Source organism: Typopeltis vanoorti, chromosome 9, assembly GCF_054136105.1.
Source record: "Typopeltis vanoorti isolate ZY-2024b chromosome 9, IOZ_Tvanoo_1.0, whole genome shotgun sequence".
NCBI classification, from domain to species: domain Eukaryota; kingdom Metazoa; phylum Arthropoda; class Arachnida; order Uropygi; family Thelyphonidae; genus Typopeltis; species Typopeltis vanoorti.
Genome location: NC_143557.1, coordinates 81952625 through 81973923, shown reverse-complemented (window position 1 = coordinate 81973923; position 21299 = coordinate 81952625). Strand labels below are relative to the sequence as shown.

General features: G+C 35.9%; 1 protein-coding gene across 4 annotated transcripts in view; it reads left to right on the top strand.

Annotated features, from left to right (window-relative positions):
- Positions 1-21299, top strand: part of mxt (Eukaryotic translation initiation factor mextil) — a 446323-nt gene that overhangs the window by 259123 nt on the left and 165901 nt on the right. For all 4 annotated transcript variants that reach the window (XM_090397619.1, XM_090397617.1, XM_090397616.1 and 1 more), the window contains one exon: positions 9550-9774. In XM_090397619.1, coding sequence (XP_090253745.1) covers positions 9550-9774 — 225 coding nt within the window. The remainder of the gene's footprint in view (positions 1-9549; positions 9775-21299) is intronic.

Sequence of the window (21299 nt, the reverse complement as noted above, 5' to 3'; positions counted from 1 at the left end):
TTTTATTTGTTCAAGTTAGTTAAATTTTGCAAAATTCTGAGCATAAATGATAATTCAAGAAAAATCAGTTGGTTGACAAAGTACATAAAAGGGATTATGACTTATGAGGAAAGATGTTGAAAGTTTTTTAATTTGGTTGTACTATAAATTAAAATGCCAAGAAATTACATTCTTGGTTTCATCCTTTATCCAAGTGTAAACAAAGTTTGCACGTGAGGTAACTTCACAACTTGGTTATTTGTATATAGAAACTAATGACTTTCATGTATTGTTTGATATTTGAGAGTTCTTCCTGTGATTGATGTGGAGTTGAACAGTTAATCTTAGCTTGTAGAGTTAGAGACTTTATAATTCCTATCTTTTGAGAAGGATGCAGATTGTTGAAGAATGTAATGTTCAGTTAAAGTGGGCTTTCACTAGATGCTACAGTTTCAATGTACCTCTCAAGTACTGGGGTACTTGTATATAGAGACTCATGACTTTCATGTATTGTTTGATATTTGAGAGTTCTTTCTGTAATTGATGAGGAGTTGAACAATTAATCTTAGCTTGTAGAATTAAAGATTTTATAATTCCTGTCTTTTGAGAAGGATGGTGTGCAGGTTGTAGCGTTCAGTTAAAGTGGGCTTTCACTAGATGCTACAGTTTCACCATACCTCTCAAGGAGACATTGCAGCTACTTTCTGAAAAAACTCTTCCCTGCTCTGGCCAACTTTTATTTAGAGCATCTAAAAACATCCTTTGTTCATCCATACACCCTCAACCTTCATTTTGGGTTCAGATGACGTTTTTACTCTGTGGCCTCACAATAAAGAAACTTTACCACTGTTTTTAGCTACTATAAATACTTTACATCCTTGTATCAAATTCACTATGGAAATTGAAAGAGACAAATTATCTTTTCAGACAGTCTCATTTGCTCATCATCAGGTGATTTAACCACATCGGTGTATTGAAAGCCCACTTTCACTGGATGCTGCATTCTTCAACAATCTGCACACCATTCTTCCCAAAAGACAGGAAGTCTTTAATTCGATGAACTAAGACTAATTGTTCAACCCCTCATCAATTACAGGAAGAACTCTCAAATATCAAACAATATATGAAATTAAATGGTTTTTCAGAAAGGACTACACGACATCTGTTTGACTCCTACTAACCTAACTTAACAAGGAAACAGTACACAGAGTTCCAATCCCATAATTGCAGGCATTTCGGAACCAATTTCCAGAATTCTGAAGAAATATGATTTAGTGGCTACTTTTATATCTGTAAATAAACTCAACTTATTTCCCCTCTTCAAAAGATAAATGCTCTCCGATGTCTCTCCCGAGTGTATACCAAGATCCTTGTGACTGCTGTCTATCCTACTTCAGACAAACTGGGCACTCAGTAGAAAAGAGAATACAAGAACATCAATCATATATTTACCACAGGAAATCTGATATATCTGGATTGGCTCAACATGGAATAGACACAGACCATAACATTCTTTGGTCTGAAACACACCTATTACATCGCTGTCAATACAAATTTGAATGTTTATTTAAGGAGAATGCTGAAGCCTTGCTTCACCCACAAAACAAAGCATCGATCTATCCTTATATGAAGCATTCTGTAGGCCTAACAGCATCCTTGTGTCTGTCCTCTCCTATTCCTCATCCCCAAGAAGGGAGTTCAAAGAGGATTCACTAAGTTGGTGTTGCGTTTCTGAATCCCTTGACTCATCAATTTCTAGCAACATTCACTCAATATAATACACAGCTTGGACAAAGTGTATAACTTACACTTGTAGTTGATATGGCCATACTGAACTGTCCACTATTTACATTTGCAACAATGCAGTTTATTTATTCACATTGTCCTGCAGGATCTCCTCTCAGGTTTACAACTATTTTTATAACTTAGCCTCATCAGGGAACAGTGGGTCAAACAAACTGTCAGATGTTTTGTCAAATAAAATGATGTCCAAATTTTAATAACATTAAAATATGGACATCATATAGCAGTTAATGTTTAATGCACTAAATTATCATTGTATTTTAAAAATTATTTAGATGATCTTGTATTTGAAATGAATGCAAAACAAAAAAAAACTGACTTTCATATTAATTTTGCAAAAACATCACAAGCTGTCACCATACATATAAACTATAACCACTATGTCTATGACATAACTAAATGTTTGACCAAGTTATTACTGAATAATAGTTAAACTAAATTATCCCAAAATCCTGGGACATTGGGGTAGGGGCAGCGACTTAGAGGACTTAGTTTCACTAATCATGAAAAACGTATTTTGGTTGAAAAGGAAGCTAAATATTGTACTCAGCCACTTTCACTAAAACAATGCATCATTTACCTCCTTTCATATTTGTGAGAAGCCTGGTTGTTTCAGAAGAGATTTGAAATATTGTTTATTATGTTATATATGTGGGTATGTCCACGTGTGCTTGCATTTATTATCCTTATTTTATACTTTTCACAACTTCATGTTTTATCAAGTCTCGATCTCATGATCAATGAACATGAAAAAGGAGACAAGTGCAGCCAGCTTCAGATGAGGTTTGAAAGCATACAGAGAATATATTTCTTTAGACTTCTGGCTATTTTTTCTGAAGTGTCCCAGATATAGGGAATAGTAATAGTGTAATCTGTATGATGAGAGAATGTGAGGAGAAAAGAGGATAAATTTTTGATTTTTAGCATTGTAGCCTAATCTGTGATCGTTATCTGTGGTCTTAATGATCATGGCAGATCCAAAATTAACAATAGGAATGTCTTATCACTTATACTAAAATTTAATGGAATGAATACAGCACAAAGAGAAATAATTAAACAGCAGGTTTAATTGTTCCGATATTTTGTCTCTGTCACATCTTCAGAAATACAATATTAAAATTGAATACGCACAAAAACAAACACAAACTGAGTGGAAAATTAGACTATTTAAAGCCTAAGGTCCTATGTAGATGTTGTTGGTGTGGGAGGCCTAAGAATTAAAATTTCCCCAAATCTTGGGAAGTCTAACACTACAATATTTATTAAGATTAGGCTGGTTTTTTTAAAATCTGCTGCTGATTCTAAAAAGGGTCTCTCAAGTTTGTATTTGCTATAATGAAGCATAATAGTTTTATTCCATTTGATCCTGTTAAGTATTCAAGGCATGGTCAACTAGACCTGATTGACCATAGTTGTGGTGGTGGATGTATTTTTTGTGGTCATCTAGGCAGATGTTAGCAGATCTTCTAGTTTGACCATAATATACATTTTGCAAGATCAAGGAATCTTGTAAAACCTGGAATAGAGAGAAGGGAGAGTGGATCCTTATTAAAGGAGATAAGTGGACCCAGCTATAGATGAAGTTCGAAAGCAGCACAGAGAATATATTTCTTTACACTTCTGGCTATTTTTTCCGAAGTGCCCCAGAGCATTGGTGTAATCTGTATGATGTGAGGAGAGGGGAGAAAAATTTTTTGGCATCATAACATTGAACAAGAAGGTCTAGCAAATAAAGGACAGTTCAGCAGCAAGGGAGTTCTGATTGGAAGCTCTGTGAGCTCTGTGATTTTAATAACACCTTATTGTTAAGAGGAGGGAGGAGGAAAGTTTGTGTATATATCTTCCTCTGTGGATAGGCATTCTATAAACTGAGAAAGAAAGAGTGTCACTTTGAAGACTTTATTAGAGGATCTAGAAAAAGGCAGACTATTATTTTCTTTTCCATAGTGAACTGGATTCTGGGGTGCTGACTGTTGAGATGGAAGAGGAAAGAATTTAACATGTCTGTGCCACTTGGCCAAATAGAGAACACATCATCAATATATCTTCACCAAATAAAATGTTTAAGAATTGTAGTGTCAAGAGCATGTTTTTCAAAATGCTCCATATAGAAATTTTCCAAAGGAGAGGAGAAAATGTGTGTTTAGGAATGTGCCATGTTGTTACATTAGAGGAACTAGTGATGCCATTCTGGTCAGTTATTTAGTCAGTTAAATAGCAAAGTGTAAAGAGTGATTTCAATAATGATGATATTGATTAGGAGAATCAATCCCCCTTTCCTGTTCCTAACAGTAAGGTGTTACTAAAATCCTTATCATTTTAACGTGTGTTTTGTCTCCATAAATTCTTAACTATGCAAATATGAGAATTATTTCAATAATTCTGTATATTGTGCATGCATCACTAATCAGATGATGTAATGATTTCAACTTTCATGTCAATTGTAAGCCAGACTCTGAGTAAAAATGTTTGCGCTGGTGGTGGTCTTGTTCCACAAAATGAGGCTTCAAAGTGGAGGAAAAATCTGTGCCAGGCTAGAATAGTCTTGCATTTTGCATGAATTCAAGGTCACATGAAAAATGCGATGACCTATCTGATCTTATGATATGTCAAGACTGTACAGGAGGGAGTGAGCAAGCACTTGCCATCTATACTTTTTTTAGTAGATGCACAAAACATGTGATCTCATATTCAGTGAATGCTAATCATTGCATGATATCTGAGTCAGATTCTTCTTCCGTTACAAGGTCATATTTCATGAAATAAGAATACCAGAAACAGAAAACAAGCACGTTTTTACATAATCTGATTTGCATCATCATTACTATTTCATTATCCATTAGTCATACATTCATGGTGGTAGAACTTCTAAAGTGACAGTAAAAGATAATTTGCCTCCTCTTTCTTTCAAAGTTCTTTGCACATGTCAACTTTCTTATCATGACCAGAAATTCGGCCCCAGATCACAAGAACTTCATCATATATCTTGAAGAAAAATCAGTTCTTTTTGCCCCCCCCCCCCCTTTTTTTTTTTTGCACTACTAGACTTATCCAGTAAAACCAAGTATAGTTATTATATGTAACTCAACTTTTTTTTGATTGACTTGTTGGAAAATTATGAAGCCTTCTAGAAATATATGCTTCTGCAACAACTTAGTGTGAACCTCTCACACTAAATTGTTGTGATAGTCAGATTCTTTTTCCATCCCCTCGGTTAGCCTAGTGGCTTTGCACTTCGCAACCATATGCCTGAGAAAGAGTATCCCAGGTTCGATTCCCCATCGAAGACGTGAGGAATTTGAGGATCTTTCTCAGGCATAGCCAAGGTAGCTGGTCTTGGGTATGGGCAGTAGGGTTTTTCTGGCAGTTCATCAGGCGTTTTTCATCCCACAAACCGGCCCCATGAATATACACTTCTACAGTCAAAAATATCCCCCAGCGGCAGACTAGGCGACAGGTCGGTTGGGAGTGATACTAACAAGTAGTCACATCTAAGTAACACACAGACCCTGCATAGGAATAATGTGTAGTGAAAGAAACAGTCAGATTCTTCTTCCACTACAAGGTTGTATTTCATGAAATAAGAAAACAGAAAACAAGTGCGTTTTTACATGGTATTATATTATGGCTGTCAACTTTGGTCACTAGATTTTCATATTGATATCAGTCAGATTGATATACAGAGAAAGTTTGTCCAGCATATTGAGAGTTATGTTATAATTATTTAAGACGTTCAGTTGGTTGGTTAGCTGCAATTAAATAATCATAATGAACAGAAAAATAAATCTTCGTTGAAATTAACAAGTTGTTCAACTATTGCATAATGTGGAATTATGGTACATCTTTTGTTGTCTGCTGTGATTACCACTCTGCTTATTAGAAGCCTGAAGTTGCTTGAAAAAATTCCTCTTTGATCTCAGAGCAGGGGAACTAGATTTTCTAACTTATAGTCCCTAAATATATTATATTATAGGCTTATGGTCTTTTCTGGGTGGGATTCATTTAAAAAAATAGCCAATCAAATTCTTTTGCACATTAGGAGGTGGGTATATGATAATAATAATAATTATTATTATTATTATTATGAGGGTGGTCTGAAAAGTTCTCGGCCTAACAATGAAAAAACAAATTTATAATTTCAAAATTATTTTTATTTTTCAACATAATCTCCCTTAAGACTAATACATTTATTCCAGCGTTATTATCCGTTAACTGTAGTGATTCTCAGTAAGATTTGCAAAATACCCCTCTACAGCTGCAATCACTTCTTGATTCAAAGAAAAATGCTGACCAGCAAGGAAGAGTTTTAGTTTTCGGAAGAGATACAAGCCAGAGGGAGCCAAATTTGGTGATGTTCGGTCGATGTTCCAACAATTCATAGTGCAGATCCCTTAATTTTCCAATTTGCCAAAACACCTTTGGGTCCTGATGAAAGATGATTTTTTTCTTCTACAAACCGGATCTTTTCTCACAAATTTTTTCGTTTAGTCTGGTTAAAAAATTGAAATAATATTCCTCAGTTATTGTTTTACCCTTTTCAAGATAATTAATAAACAAATGGCTTTAGTATCCCAAAACACCAATGCCATGACCTTTCCTGCTGATGGAAACGACTTTGTCTTCTTTGGTGCTGAACAACCAGCTTCTGTCCACTGTTTGGATTCTGGTGTGTAATGGTGAATCCAAGTCTCATCCATATAATAAATTAGCGCACAAAATCAGTTTTATTCTTGTTAAAACGCTCCAAGCACTGTTCAGAGATTTTCATGTGAGTGCGTTTTTGATCTGCTGTGAGCAAGCACAGCACCCATCTTGCGCAAAGCTTTTTCATTTACAATTCTTCATGCAAAATATATCCTATGTGTTCTTTGAAATGCCTATAGTCTCAGCAATTTCACACACTTTGAATCACCGGTTGATTAATACCATACTGTGCACTTGATCAATGATTTCTATGTTATTAGACTTTTTGGATGTCCTTCACGTAGATCATCTTCAAGGCTGGTACAGCCACTTTTAAACTCGGCAGCCCATTTCTTAATTGTCGAAAACAAAAGAGAAGAGTACCCATAAAGCTCTATGAATTTCTTTTGGCGGTAAACCTTCTTTTTCCAAGAATTTTATTACCGTACGATACTCTATTTTATCCATTTTAAGGGATACAGACAACACTTTTGCTTCAGACAGCTGTATAAAACAAACTACTTGATAGAATGACTTGCAATTTCAGATGGATGCTTATGACAGATGTACCAACTTAGAAAAAGAAAAAAAAAAAATCTTGCTGATAGTGTTGTCATCTATGGTCGAGGCCGAGAACTTTTCAGACCACCCTCGTATGGGCAACTCCAAGGAGTCCTTAAATTCATCAAGGGAGGCCCTAAACACATGTCAAGAACTATCCAGCATTTGTACAGTATCTATCATGCTTTGCTTTGAACTCATTCACAGTCATGTCACCCACAACAGAATCTGGCAACCTATTCCACGCATTCACTACTCTCCAAGCAAAAAATCTAGTTCTAAACCCTTGCTAACTACATTCTTACTCAGTTTCCATGGATGGCCACTAGTTCTCTCACCACCAGATCTGTTCTGAAAAATTTCCTCTGAAATAATCTTGTAAAAACCCTTCAGCAATTTGTATGTCTCAATCATATCACCTGTTTTCTGCCTATCAACTAGTTTCTGTAACTCACAAATCTTCCACCTGTTTTCATAAGGTTCATTTCATATACTAACTACCATCTTGGTCACTCACCTCTGGATCCTCTTTACCTTCTCCCCATTACCAAGAAACCTTGGCACCCAAATCTGCACACAGTAGTCAAGATGGGGTCTTATCAAGTCTTGATAAAGAGGAACAATAGCCTGCTCATCAAAGTATTCTTCAGTATCCAAGTGATCTGATGAGCTGATGTAGCCACTTTTGCTATGTGCACCCTAAACTTAAACTCCTTGTCCACTAAGACTCTCAATTCTGTGGCTTCATCAATTTCCTGGAGTACGGTTCCACCAATGTGGTATACAGCTGGTAATCTTTTTACTCCAAAATCCATAACTTTACACTTTGCCACATTAAACTGATATCCATTCTCTTCTGCCCAGTCTGCTAATCTATCCAAATCATTCTGCAGAATTTTGACATCATCTGTATTAACTATTGCTCTACACAACTTTGCATCATCAGAAAATAACTGAACAGTTCCCCTTGGATCCTTTCTTACGTTGGTAATGAACAAATTAAACAGCAGCAGTCCAGTAATAGAACCCTGTTGCACACCACTAGTCACATGCCTTCTTTTGGACTGTACTCCTGAATAAACTGCTCTCTGTTATCTCTCCATTAACCACCCTGTTATCCATCTAGCCAACCCTATATCCATTCCCCATGTGCTGCAGTTTACTGGTTAGAATTCCATGTGGTATATCCTGTCAAAGGCTTTTGCAAAGTTCAGCAGTATCACTGTAAACCCATTAACCTTATCCAATTCAACCATCACTGTATTATAAAACGTGAGCAAGTTACTGAGGCATGATCTCGTCACAAAACCATGCTGCCCATATAGAGTGTCCCATTTCCATCTATCCATTCCTGTATTTTGCTCTTGACCAACTTCTCCAATACTTTGACAACAACTCCTGATATGCTAATTGGTCGGTAATTTGCTACATCAGTCTTGGAACCTCCTTTATGCAGCGGAACTATTTTCCCCTCTTTCTGCCCCCTTAGGACCAACCCAGAGCTGAGACTTGGATTAACCAATATGTTCAAGGGCACTGACAATTCTCTCACCGAATAATAAAATGAAGAAAAAAAGAACTAATAACAAGGCTTTTCGTTTTCATGTTTATGATGTGTGAATGGCCTTTCAAAAAAAAAAAAAAAAAGGGATTGTGAATGTATACAATTTTAGATAGCTTTCAAAATGAATTGTGACATATGTTATGGATTGAAGGTAGGTTAAATATAAGCTGATAAACAAACACCCTATCATGGATTTAGTACTATGGATGGGTTAAGGGTTAGATCATCTGGGAACCCTGCTTTAGGGACAACGCATGGTAGTTTTACACTGGACAGTGAAAAGCAATTAGCACCTAAACACTGTCACAAACATACAGGGTGTTTCAAATTAAAATACTGTTATTCAAAGCAATCAGCAGAGAGAGAGAAAGTCAATGAAATATCCTTGAACTTGGTGGGTACCCTAACCAGATCATTGGAAGAAATTTTGACAAAAAAAAGAAGATTAATAGGAGAAATATGTCATCATAAACGAGAAAAGATGATCAATTTTGCATACCATGTGAGCCATAAGGTTGTATAAATGAAGGAGCAAGACTGACTACAGTCATTTGGAACCTTGCACAAATTGTCTCACTTTGCCTGATGTGCCTTGCTTGTGAAGTGTTTCTACAGGAATGGGAAAAATGCTGTAGCAGCACTTCATGAGTACAGTTAAAGACATTACAAAAAGGGCTAGCAACACCAAATAACAGAAGTCCTTTCAATGTGTCCAAAGTATTTCAACTTTCTTCTGCTAAATTACCTTAAGGAACCTTAAAGTTTTGATCCTTTCTATCACCAATCACTTTATTTTTACGTTTGTTCGCTTGGCTTACTGGAAATGCTAATAACTTATGGATGCTTCGATTAGTGTAAAACAGCTAGATCATAATTGAAATCCTGATTGATATTTTGTAAATCATATCATATTCTTATAAAGCGCTTTGGTCACATTATAATGAAAAAATTGATTTTAGGAAAAAATGAGCCATATGGACTTAGAAGAGAGCAGGGGTTCTTCAACAAGTCTTACAAGTAATATGTCAGAAGATAGTGGAGGAAATGAGATACAAGTTACTAGTAAAAAACAATTAATGCACAGCTATAGTATGAGTGATGCTACACTTGGAGAATATGCTTTTACTGTTCAAGTGGGAAGAGACATCATCAAAGTCTGTGGACGTAAAGTAGAACTTATAAGAGTAAGTAGTTATTACATTACAAAAACTAAGATGTTTTTTGATTCTTGAGAATTTTTTAGTAGTATGAATCATATGATAATGGCATGGACTGCATTTAATTAAACACAAGGAACTTGTGGTTTTGTAACATTTAAGTTGAATAGTAGAAACACACAACCCACAACACGTTACTCAGCAATGGAAAATATATACCATGCCATTATCAATATAATAAATAATATGCATAATCAGCTATATGATAATTCTAATATAATATGTATATTAACATTCTGGGGGTGCTTAAGGGTGAAAGCTGTATAACTGAGAGAAGACCTCCACATAGCCTTTAAAGGAATGCAGAAAACCGACCAGGGCTTCTGACATAATGTCCAATCCTCACCTTCTCATGGTGCACTCTGTTAGGTATCTACCTGGATACTGAACGAACGAGAATTGACTGGCAATTTGGGATTTAGCCGACCAAATTGTATTCTTATTGGCTTAAACCAAAATACAAAATGATCGTACAACATGACAAATTTCATGCCAGCTGGGGTCTCGCCCGGTTAAACAAGGCCGCCGTTGTTTCGCCAGGAAACCAGGGCAAACAGCAAAAAGTCAGCTACTGGAACAAATCTGAAAACACTCCCCAACTCAACATCATTAGAGTTAAAGATCGGTACTATCAACATAAGAAGACTGAATGGCAAAGAAATGGAGCTAGAAGAGGAATTAGATAAGTACCAGATCGACATAATAGGGGTGACTGAAACAAAAAAAAAAAAAAAAAACTGGCGAGATCTTTCTGAGCAATAAATACAAAATGTTATATTCAGGCAGTGACAATTAGCCTCGTATGTAGTATTCACCACTACATACGAGGCTAATCTTCTTGAATGGCAGGCAGTTTCAAATAGAGTGATGTGGGCAAATATCAGAATGGAGAACTGGAAAATGAGACTTATTTGTGCCTATGGTCCCACAGAAGATTCTACTAAGGTAGAAGAAGAGGAATTTTTTGAGGATTTAGAGAAAGCAACTGACAAATGAAAAAGGACAAGTTGGTCCTTGTTGGGGATCTAAATAGCAGAGTAGGAAATGATTGTGAGACATACAAAAATATTTTGGGAAAATTTGGAGAAAAGAGCAAAGCTAATAATAATGGCAAATACCTGTTGGATTTCTGCTCAGGACATAGACTGGTTATTACTAACACCATGTTCCAATAAAAATGCGTAGAAATTCACATGGAGAGAAGAGTCAAGGAAGAAGAAAAGTCTCATTGACTATGTTATTGTTGATAGTGATATTTTCTCTCTGCCAGGTGCAAGACACCAGAGTGTACAGAGGATTTGAAATTGGAAGTGATCATGATTTAGTCTTGAGCTGGATAAAATTGAATTCCATATTGAAAAGAATAACATGTAAGAAAATTTTAAAGCGAATAAAAGTTGAGCAGTTCTCAGATGTGAACTGTAGACTAAAATACACAAAGATTGTTGAAGAAAAAATGAAAGAGTATGAGAACAGGAACCAAGCCTTGAAGAAAACCCTAATTGATTCAGCCAGAGAGGCATGTGGTGAAGTTGTCTGCAAGGATAGAAAAATCAGAACTCCATGGTAGACACAGGAAGTTAAAGATGCAGTGAAAAAAAAGAAGAAAGCATATCAAAAAGTCCTGGTAAATAAGTCAGCTTGTGCTCTTAGAGAATACAGAGGCAAATGTAAGAAAGCTAAACACTGTGTAAAACTAGCTAAACAAAAGTCATGGGAGACTTTGGCAAGAACATAAAAAATAAATATCAAGAAGGTAGCAAAATATTCTGGAGATTGTTGAAGAAGCTTAGAAATGGAGGAATGAATACTGTAAAAGGCGTTAAAGATGATAAAGGTGAAATGAAAACAGGAGGAAAAGATATCCTTGAAGTATGGAATAATTACTTTGAAAAATTACTAAATGAAACAAGCAGTGATAGTGCAGTGGTAAAAAACACTCAACAGGCATACAGCCAGGAATACATATTCATGCTTGAAGTAGAAAAAGCCATCAAAGGCTTGAAATGTGGAAAGGCAGCAGGGTAGATGATATTCAACCAGAAATGCTGAAGTATGGTGCTATAAAACTTACAGTGGCTGTACTGCATAGTTCAGAAAGCCTGGACAGAGAGACAAATTCCAGATGATTAGAGTAGAGCTCTCATAGTACCCATATATAAAAAGGGAAATAAAACTGAATATGAGAATTACACAGGTATTTCCCTACTGAGTGTTCCTGGTAAGATTTATGCAATTATTTATTTAAATTATTTATTCTTCTTAACCGTTTCTCAAGTATACTTGAGAAACGGTTGAGAAGAATTGCGGAAGAAAAGCTTGGTGAAGAACAAGCTCCGATTCACGCCAAGTAGAGGCTGTCAGGATCAGATCTTCACTTTACGACAAATAGTTGAAAAATAATGGGAATATAACAAAGATCTGCATTTAAGTGTAGACCTGCAAAAGGCATATGACAAGACCAAGAGGAAAGCTATTCAAAATGCTACAGTTCTATGGTATCAATGGGGCATTATATCAAGCATACTTAGGCTTTATTTGAATTGTAAGTCAGCAGTTAGAATTGAAGGAAGTACAGGAAGATGGTTTGATGTTAAATCTGGTGTGAGACAAGGATGTACATTATCCCCTCTGTTATTCATTATCTATATGGATCACATTATGAAGGAAAGTGGTATTAAACATGGTATCAAAATTGGAGATGTTAATGTCAGCTCTTTGCTTTATGCCCACGATATTATACTTATAAATAAATCCCCCACACGTCTGCAAGATTCCCTGACTAAATTGAATAACTGTTGTAATAGATATGGTATGAAGGTCAGCAATGAAAATAGGCAGAATTGTTGAAAATGTCAACTGCATTGTGAACGGAGAACCTGTGGAACAAGTAAAACATTTCAGCTACTTAGGCACGATTTTTAGTGAAGATGGTAAATTAAATACGGAAATAGACAGCAGAATTAACAAAGCTGGTATGGTAGGAAGTCAATTGAATAAATTCATATGGAATAAGAGAGAAATTAGTCAGAACACTAAATTAGCTGCATACAAGACAGTGTTCAAACCACTTTTAACTTATGGATCTGAGAGCTGGGTCAGAAGTAAAACACTTGACCAAAGACTAGAGATTGCAGATATGAGAGTCCTGAGAAAGATTAGAGGCATGAACAGAATGCATCAATGGCAATATCATATTAAAAACGAGGATATTAGAAAAGAACTTGATATTGTCAGCATCCAGGAATGCGTTAGCAGAGCTAATCTCAGGTGGTATGGTCACTTAAACAGAATGGGCGAGGAAAGATTAGCAAAACAAATGTTCTCTACCAGGTTGGCCGGAAAACGACCCAGAGGAAGACCAAGTATAGGTGGATTGATACGGTACAAAGTGCCTTAGACGATAGAAATATAAGATCTGATAATGTTGGAATCTTGATAGTAACAGACTGATTTGTAGGAAAATTGTAGATAGGAAGTTAGTAATGATGTAAAATTTTTATGTAGTACTATCATATCCTGTACACCCCCCCCCCCCTTGAGGGTACATGGCAGGAATTTGATCGTGATGATGATTATCATTCTAGACAAAATTTAAAATATCTTGCTTTGTTAAATCTTTCAAAGCCATTTATTTTATTTTTTTTATTCATCTGTTTTGAATAGCACTAATATTAGTATTATGCACTGTAGAGTGATTACTATATTTGTTTGCATAGAGATACAACCAGAAAACTGTTTCTGCATTATTATGCCTAATCGAGAGATGAGATTAAATAATTTGTACTTCTTTTATACACTTTTTAAAATCTGGATTAAAATGCATTAAAAAAATCAGAATAAAAGTGATATATTTAAATATCAAAGCTGATGTAAATTTGGAATGATAAGCAATTTATGGAAACAATTAAAAAAATGGAATGTAAAATATTATATCCCATTTCTGGCACATCTTTCTTTTTGACATTTGATTAAGTTATCATTTAAAAAAAAAATTGTTTACTTTTTTGTGAAATAAAATAGACTTTAAGAATAAAAATGAAAGATTAATAAAAAATAGGTGTTTGAAATAAAAATGGAAAAACAAAGACTTGGGACAGGGAGACCAAGATATATGCAGGGTGAACTGTGCTTTAGAACATCAAAAAAAAATGAGGTTGATCAAACCAACAAACAGTTTATTCTTTGAAAGGTCCTCGTGATCATCCTGTAATACTATTTAAGGATGTCACATTGCAGATATGAAAATGGCTGTTGACTTCACGTATGTTGAAGTCAACAGCCATTGACAAAAAAAAGACTGTCATCTGAAATATTCACATTATCTGAAAGTGAATATTTCAGATGATCGTCTTTTTTTTTTGTTTCTGGAAATGGCCGAGATGCTAAGGCTTGGAAGATCTGGTAAAAGTAATAACTGTATGTTTGCATGTTGGTATTATGCATCAGAATATGTCCAGATACTCAGGTTCTGTCAACTAGTGTTGGTCAACAACACTGCAGAGAAGGATCACACACATTATGCAGGAGGAGTAAGAAGTTACGGAAATCTCTTAGTAATTTCAATTCTGGTGTGTCGCTGTTGATCAGTTGTTAGCTAAAAGCACAGACTGGGGCTTGAGGATTATGGTAAGGAGCAGTTTGAGACCCAAGTAAAGTGCTGCATAGGCCAACCTTGAATGCGCAAAGATACAGGAAAATCTCGCTTAATGCGATTAATTAATCCATCAATTAATGCATGTTAAATGAAATCACATTGAGCGAATGCAATAAACAATAGGAATAATTATAATTCATCCATCAGTTAGTTTAAATTTGGAAAAAAATTACAGTATAAGCTATATTACAGGATAAAATCATTGAACTACTTTTTTACAAAAAAAATTAAGTAAGGATATGTGAATAGTTCTTGATGTTTTCATCTTGTCATGCGATTTGCAATAGCTGGTGATCGCTTTATCAAGATTTCGGCAGACTTCGAAACTTCGTTCCATATCAGGGTCAGCATCAAACAAAATTTCCTTAGCATGCTCAGCGTGATTGAAAACTAGCTGAAGTTCTTTTGCAGTTAGTTATCATAACATTCTATTCTTGTTCGCACTCCTTATCTTCTTCATATGCATGATGTTTTGATTGGGAATCTAGGAAGTTTCTCACATCTTCATTATCCAATTCATTAAATCCAAGTTCTTTTCCATTTGTGCTGATTTCTTCAGTAATGTTAAATCTTGGATTTTGCGCACAATAAACTAACATAAGCTTGAGTTTAAAGTCACCTTCTGCATTGCAATTCCTTCCAAATAAAATTGCAAGACAATCTTTAGATACTTTGTATCCTGATTGAAATGCTTCAGTTTTAGCTAGGAAAGTTTTTGTTGATATACACTTCCAAAAGAGACCAGTTTCATCAACATTGAATATTTGCTGATCGTCATAATCACCCTCTTGAATTATCCATTGCAATTCTTCAGGAAACTTGACCACAGAATCTTTATCAGCACTAGCAGATTCCCCAGTTATTCTTACATTATGCAGTCCAGTTCGATTTTTAAAATGGTCAAACTTTCCTAAACTCACAGTAAAGCTTTCATTCCTCTTGAAATTTGGTCTCTTTCAATGAGGTAAAAATACTGAGAGCTTTTACTTGAATATTCCATGTACTAAGAGGTGTTCTTTTTTTGGTTATAATCCTCAATCCAGAGTGATAAAAGACACTCCATCTTGATCATTAAATGGCTTCTATTTCGGGTGATTTGCATACTTAAAGAAGCATTAGCAACTTTTCCTTGTTCTTTGTATTCTTTGCTCTTATTTAATATAGTCCAAACTACAGACTTGCTGTATCCCAGATCTTGCACAATCATTGTATTACTAGTGCCACTTTCATGTCTCTTAATGACTTCCAGCTTTTCCGCTTGCTGAAGATTGGCGACAAAAATTTCGTGTAACGTAAAATTTTGCATAATGTAAAAAAGTCACGTTAACTGATTAATCACTCGTGTAAAGCAGGAAATAGTATCATTTCACTCACTTGCACTAACTGATTACTACACATATCGAATTTGCGTTAAGCGAAGTTTTCCTGTATTTCTTTTGAAGTAAGATCAAGTATTGCCTGAAGATAATCAGCTAGTTTTTTTTTTCAAATAATGTGCTTCATTTGCCTAAATTCACTCTAGTTGCTAGTTAATTAGCTATTCCTATGAGTACTGAACCAGATGTCACTCAAAGTATATTTGGAAATGGATAGTCATTTGTTTCATCCTTTTCTGTACTGCCTGAGTCATTAGCATCGTGTGCCATGGAACTCATGGACCGAGAATGTTAGATTCGGTGAGAACATCTGAGAATGTATTTTTATCCAAGATTGCCATTTTGCCTCCAATGGAGAAAGTGATCATTTGGTGTTAGCTTGCAAGGTGTTTGGTCATGTTGAATCTTCAGTTAAGAATGGGTATTTGCAGAATTATAAATCTGGTGATTTTGTAAAGCTTAGAAGATTTAGTGCATGCCACAATATACTGCAAAGAAAGAATGTTAGTGATGCATGGGAAATAAGTAAAGATATTTTAAGGGTAGCAGTATCAGACCATACCTAGAGTGAGAAGAATAAAAAAAGATTTTGGTTAAATGGATAAGTAGTACAATCAAGCACAAACTGTGAAAGGTTGTGGTGAGTTTACAAGCTGAGATGTGACCAACAAGCTCATAAATAGTACAAGGCATAGTATGAAATGTGACATGCATAGTAGAGAATGCAAAATCACATTATGAAATGAAACTGGCTGAACATTCCAAAGTGAATCCTAAAGAATTCTTTCACTACATAGTAAGTAGAAAGAAAAACGATTATGGAAAATTATCCTTGAATTCTGCTGGTATAAAGGTAATAGAACTTGAAGAAATGGTTGAATTACTGAGTAATTATTTTGTGAAAGTTTATCATCAAGATGAAGGTACAGAAATAGATATGATCATGGAAGTTGACGAACTGGAGGTGCTTGGGATGCTAAATAAATCTCAATGAATTTTTCCACAGGATTAGATGAGATTTTGGTTGATGCGTTATACAATTGTGCAAGGAAATTGGCCTTACCCTTTGACTAGGCTTTTTAATTTGAGTCTCAATTCAGGTTGAGTCCTTAGAAAAATGAATGGAAGGTATGTTAGTTCCACTTGCATAAAGATGGATCCAGACTTGTTACTATCTCAGGAGTGCTAGTCAAAGTTTTGGAAAAGTTTGTGAAAGCCAGAATTCAAGATTGAGTGGATAATAATTTGATTCTTTTTAGAGATCAGCATGGCTCTGTTAAGGGGAGATCTTGCTTTAGCAATTTACTTTGTTTCTATAATAAAATAACTCGAGTTAAATAAAGGTAATGCCAATACTGTGATATTGTTGGACTTTACAAAGCATTTGGCCAAATACTGCACTCGAATCTGGATGATTTGAATAAGCTGTTAGTGTGGTCAAAGGATAATGCTTTTTCTTTTAATGTGGCTAAACATAAAGTTATTCAATTTGGATTGAAATTGTTTCAGTCTGTGTCTTCCATTGATCAGATTTCATTGCTGGAAATTCATGGGTGAAAAAAAGATAAGGTTTCATTAATATTTATTAAAGTTTTTTACTTTAAATTAATCTAAGCTAGATACAATGCATATTATGTGGGTAGTTTGCAAGTGGGAAATTTGTACTTAAAACACGGTGTTTCAATATAGTTTGTGGTAGTAGTAGTAGTTCTTTGTACAGTGTTTGAATATGGCAGTAGCCATAGCTCAATTTGTCAATGGCTTATTATCAAGTCCCGTTTTACCCCTCCCTGCCTCCATTCAAGAACTACATTTTACACAGCACACTACAGGATTTTATGGTATGCAGTGCTTGTGCCGTTGACGCGTCCCGGCAGTTAGATATGTGGCAAGTGAGAGATCAGTGAGTGTATGCAGAAAATGCATGTACATGTATGTAGAAATGGTAAGAACTTTGTGTTTAGACATTATTATGATGGACCTCGGCAGCATAATGTCATAAACGGGTGAATACCGACCAAGAGAGAGAGATTATTAGCATGATCGAGGGTGAGGATAATGAGTAGAATGTGAATGAAAAAATAAAAGTAAAGGGTAAGTAAGTTTGAAACATCATGAAGTTTTCAAAGATGGTGTTAACTGGAAAGATGAAAACCAAACAGGAGGTAGCTTGCAGAGAGAGAGAGAGAGAGAGAGAGAGGTAGATCTGCTGAAAGAAAAAGCGGATGCCCTGGAACAAGCTGTGAAGCGTGAAGGACGAGATGATCCAACTGGAAATAATGAATGCAAAGTGAATTAGAGTAGGAATGAGAGAGAAGAGTTATGGGAATGCAGGAAGGGGAGAGAATAGGAGAACTAGTAAAAGAGAGGGAATGAGAAAAATGTGAGAGAGAGAGAGCTGGAACCAGGGATGGAGAGATAACAGGACAACAGGTAATTAGGGAAACAAAGAAAGAAAATATTAGAGGAGAGAGAGAGAAAGAGATGCAGGTGAACAAGGAAAAAACAGAGTTGTAAGAGGTGTGATGTATGGAGACTCGAAGTGTTGTGTATTTTTTGTTTATTCGATAAGTGTTGTGTATTGTATAAAGTGTTGTGCATTTTTTATGTAGAAGAGGGGAATGTCCTACCAACTCCTTCAGTATGGCTGCTAATTTTTTGTCTAAGTGATAATTAGGGCTGTGGATTCCTTCAACTATTGGCCGTAGTGGCGTGTTTGTTTTGTGTATTTTTGGCAGGCCTTAAATTCTGGAAGTTCAGGCATAATACGGTATATGTTTTTTGGTTAATCATGATGTCTGGGTTATTTTTTTACTTTTTAGAGATATTTTAGGCCCTTAAATTCTTAAAAAAATAACCCAGATGTCATGATTACAAAAGCAGATAAAGGTAATGCTACCATTGTCCTTGATTGGACAGCATACCTGAAGAAATGAATCTGTTGGTCTGACCACAACATGTACTAAATGGTGAATTACAACCCTACAAACCACATCAAAAAGAAAACAACAGAATTAATCAAATTGGTGATCACGTGGTCAGAGGAAACAACCAAAAAACTTATACCGCATTATGCCTGTGCTCCCAGAATTTACGGCCTGCCAAAAATACACAAAATGAACAAACACTCCACTACAGCCGATAGTTGAAGGAATCGACAGATCTAATTATCACTTAGCCATAAAATTAGTGGCCACGCTCACAAAAGGAATCAGTAGGTTGTCCTCCCCTCCCCCCCCCTACATAAAAAAAAATATATATAAATACACAACACTTCATAAACAATATTAGAAACATCACACTCAATGACAAATATTTATTAGTCAGCTTTGACATAACTGTCAAATGTCCTTTTCACCAATATCCCGATCTATTCTTTTCTTAGAAAACATATTTCTGCCCCAATATCATAGCCCTCTTTGTCACGTACTCAGCTCCGGGCATTTCATGTGGCATAGCTAACTTTTACATAGAAGACTTTAAGCAATGAGCTCTAGATTCAGCCTGTCTACAATCCAAAGTCTGGCTCAGATATGTTGTTGATATTTTTGCCATTTGGCAAAAATCGGGAGTTGTGTGTGTTGGGGGAGGGGAGCAGTATCAGTGAGGCAGATGGTTACAAGTGGGTCCCACAGGTCTCAGTACTGGGACCTGTATTGTTTATCCTTTATATTAATAACATTGTCGATGGATTGCAGGGCGATATTCAGTTGTTTGCAGATGATGTGAAGCTGGGAAGGGTTATTAGTAATCATTCAGATGTGGTAGCCCTGTAATAGGATTTGAATAAACTGGACAGGCGGGCAAATGAATAGGGGTATGGGTTTAATGCAGCAAAATGTAAAGTTTGAAGTTTAGATACATCAATGGGAAACTGCATGCTCTGTTGGAGAAACCGTACTGGAGGAAGTAAGTGAAACAAGGGATCTGGAGATGATGATTAATAGAGATCTGAAATTCAGGGAACATATTGCAAAGGTGGTGAAGGTAACCCAGAGGATTGCTGCAGTACTGAAAAGGACATTGACCTGCAGAGATAAGAGTTCTCATTCCATTGTATAAAGCCATGATCAGACCACACTTGGACTATTGTTCTCTAAGTGTGCAGAAGCAGATAATAAAGATGGTAGCTGGACTGTACAGGCTGAGGAAATGTGGACTGCAGAGTTTGGTAGATAGAAGGAGGAGAGGTGATATGATTGAGACTTTTTAACTGTTGAGCGGTAGTAACAGAGTTGACACTGGGGAGTTCTTTTGCTTGGTCGAACAGGGGGGAAGGAGTGAGGACAAGGGCCATCCCTGTAAGTTACAAAAGGAAGGTGTGAGCAAGATGGTGAGGAGTGGTTTCTTTGCATGGAGGATTTGAACCGTTTTTGAGCCGATGTGGTAGCCCTGAAAGAGGATTTGAATAAATAAGGCAAATGAATGGGGATTGTCAGTTTAATTCAGTCAAATGTAAAGTCTTGAAGTTTGGGATGCATCGATTGGAGATTGCATACTCTGTTGGAGGAAGTGGGGAGGCAAGGGATCTGGGGGTGATGATTGATAGGAATCTGAAATTCAGGTAATGTATAGGCTGTGATTATAGCCCAGAGGAGTGCTATAATACTGAGAAGGACACTGACCTGCAGAGATAAAAGAGTTGTCATTCCATTGTATAAAGCCTGATCAGCCCACACCTGGACTATTGTACTCAAATTTGATTCCCAGGATTTGATGGGGATAAATTAACTGTGGAAAGGGTGCCAAAGTGGATAACAAAAATGGTATCAGAACTGTGCAATGTTAGTTATGAGGATAGGCTGAGGGATTATGGACTGCAGAGGTGATTATATATGAATGAATGATCATTAACTCAGTTAACATACATATTTTTTAAAAGAATTGAATGACTTCTTATAAACTAGAACCGAGATTTAAATAAAAAGGTTTTAATATTGAAACACTACTAGTTTCGGCTTGTAACAGCCTTCATCAGGTGACATTATAAAAGAAAGAAAAAAGAAAAAACACTGAAGCTTAAATAAACTAAGAACATCATAGAGAGTCTCTATACATAATTAACATTAAAATGTTGTGGTTGTATTTAAAGCTGTTCTTTCGTTTGTGGTATTGTTGGGAAAGTACGTGCTGGTAGCATCTCGTGAACGCCAGTACATGATTACAGCTGAATGACTATCTGGGAGGTTGTAGCTCAAGTTATTATTTAGATGAACAGGATTGAAGATGATTCTGCGATTCTACGATTTTTCTCTCTAGTTCATCATTGCAACGGAAGATGTTAGTAGATTTTTCCCAGAAGACTTTGTGACTTTGGCTTTCATCATTAGGATTAGCCGAGAAAAGGATATGACTTGATAATGCACTGGCTCGCTGTCTCGTGTAAGTAATGTCCCTCGTGTGTTCTTCATACGCAATTCGACAGATTTGTCTGTCTGCCCAAAATAAGGAATATCACA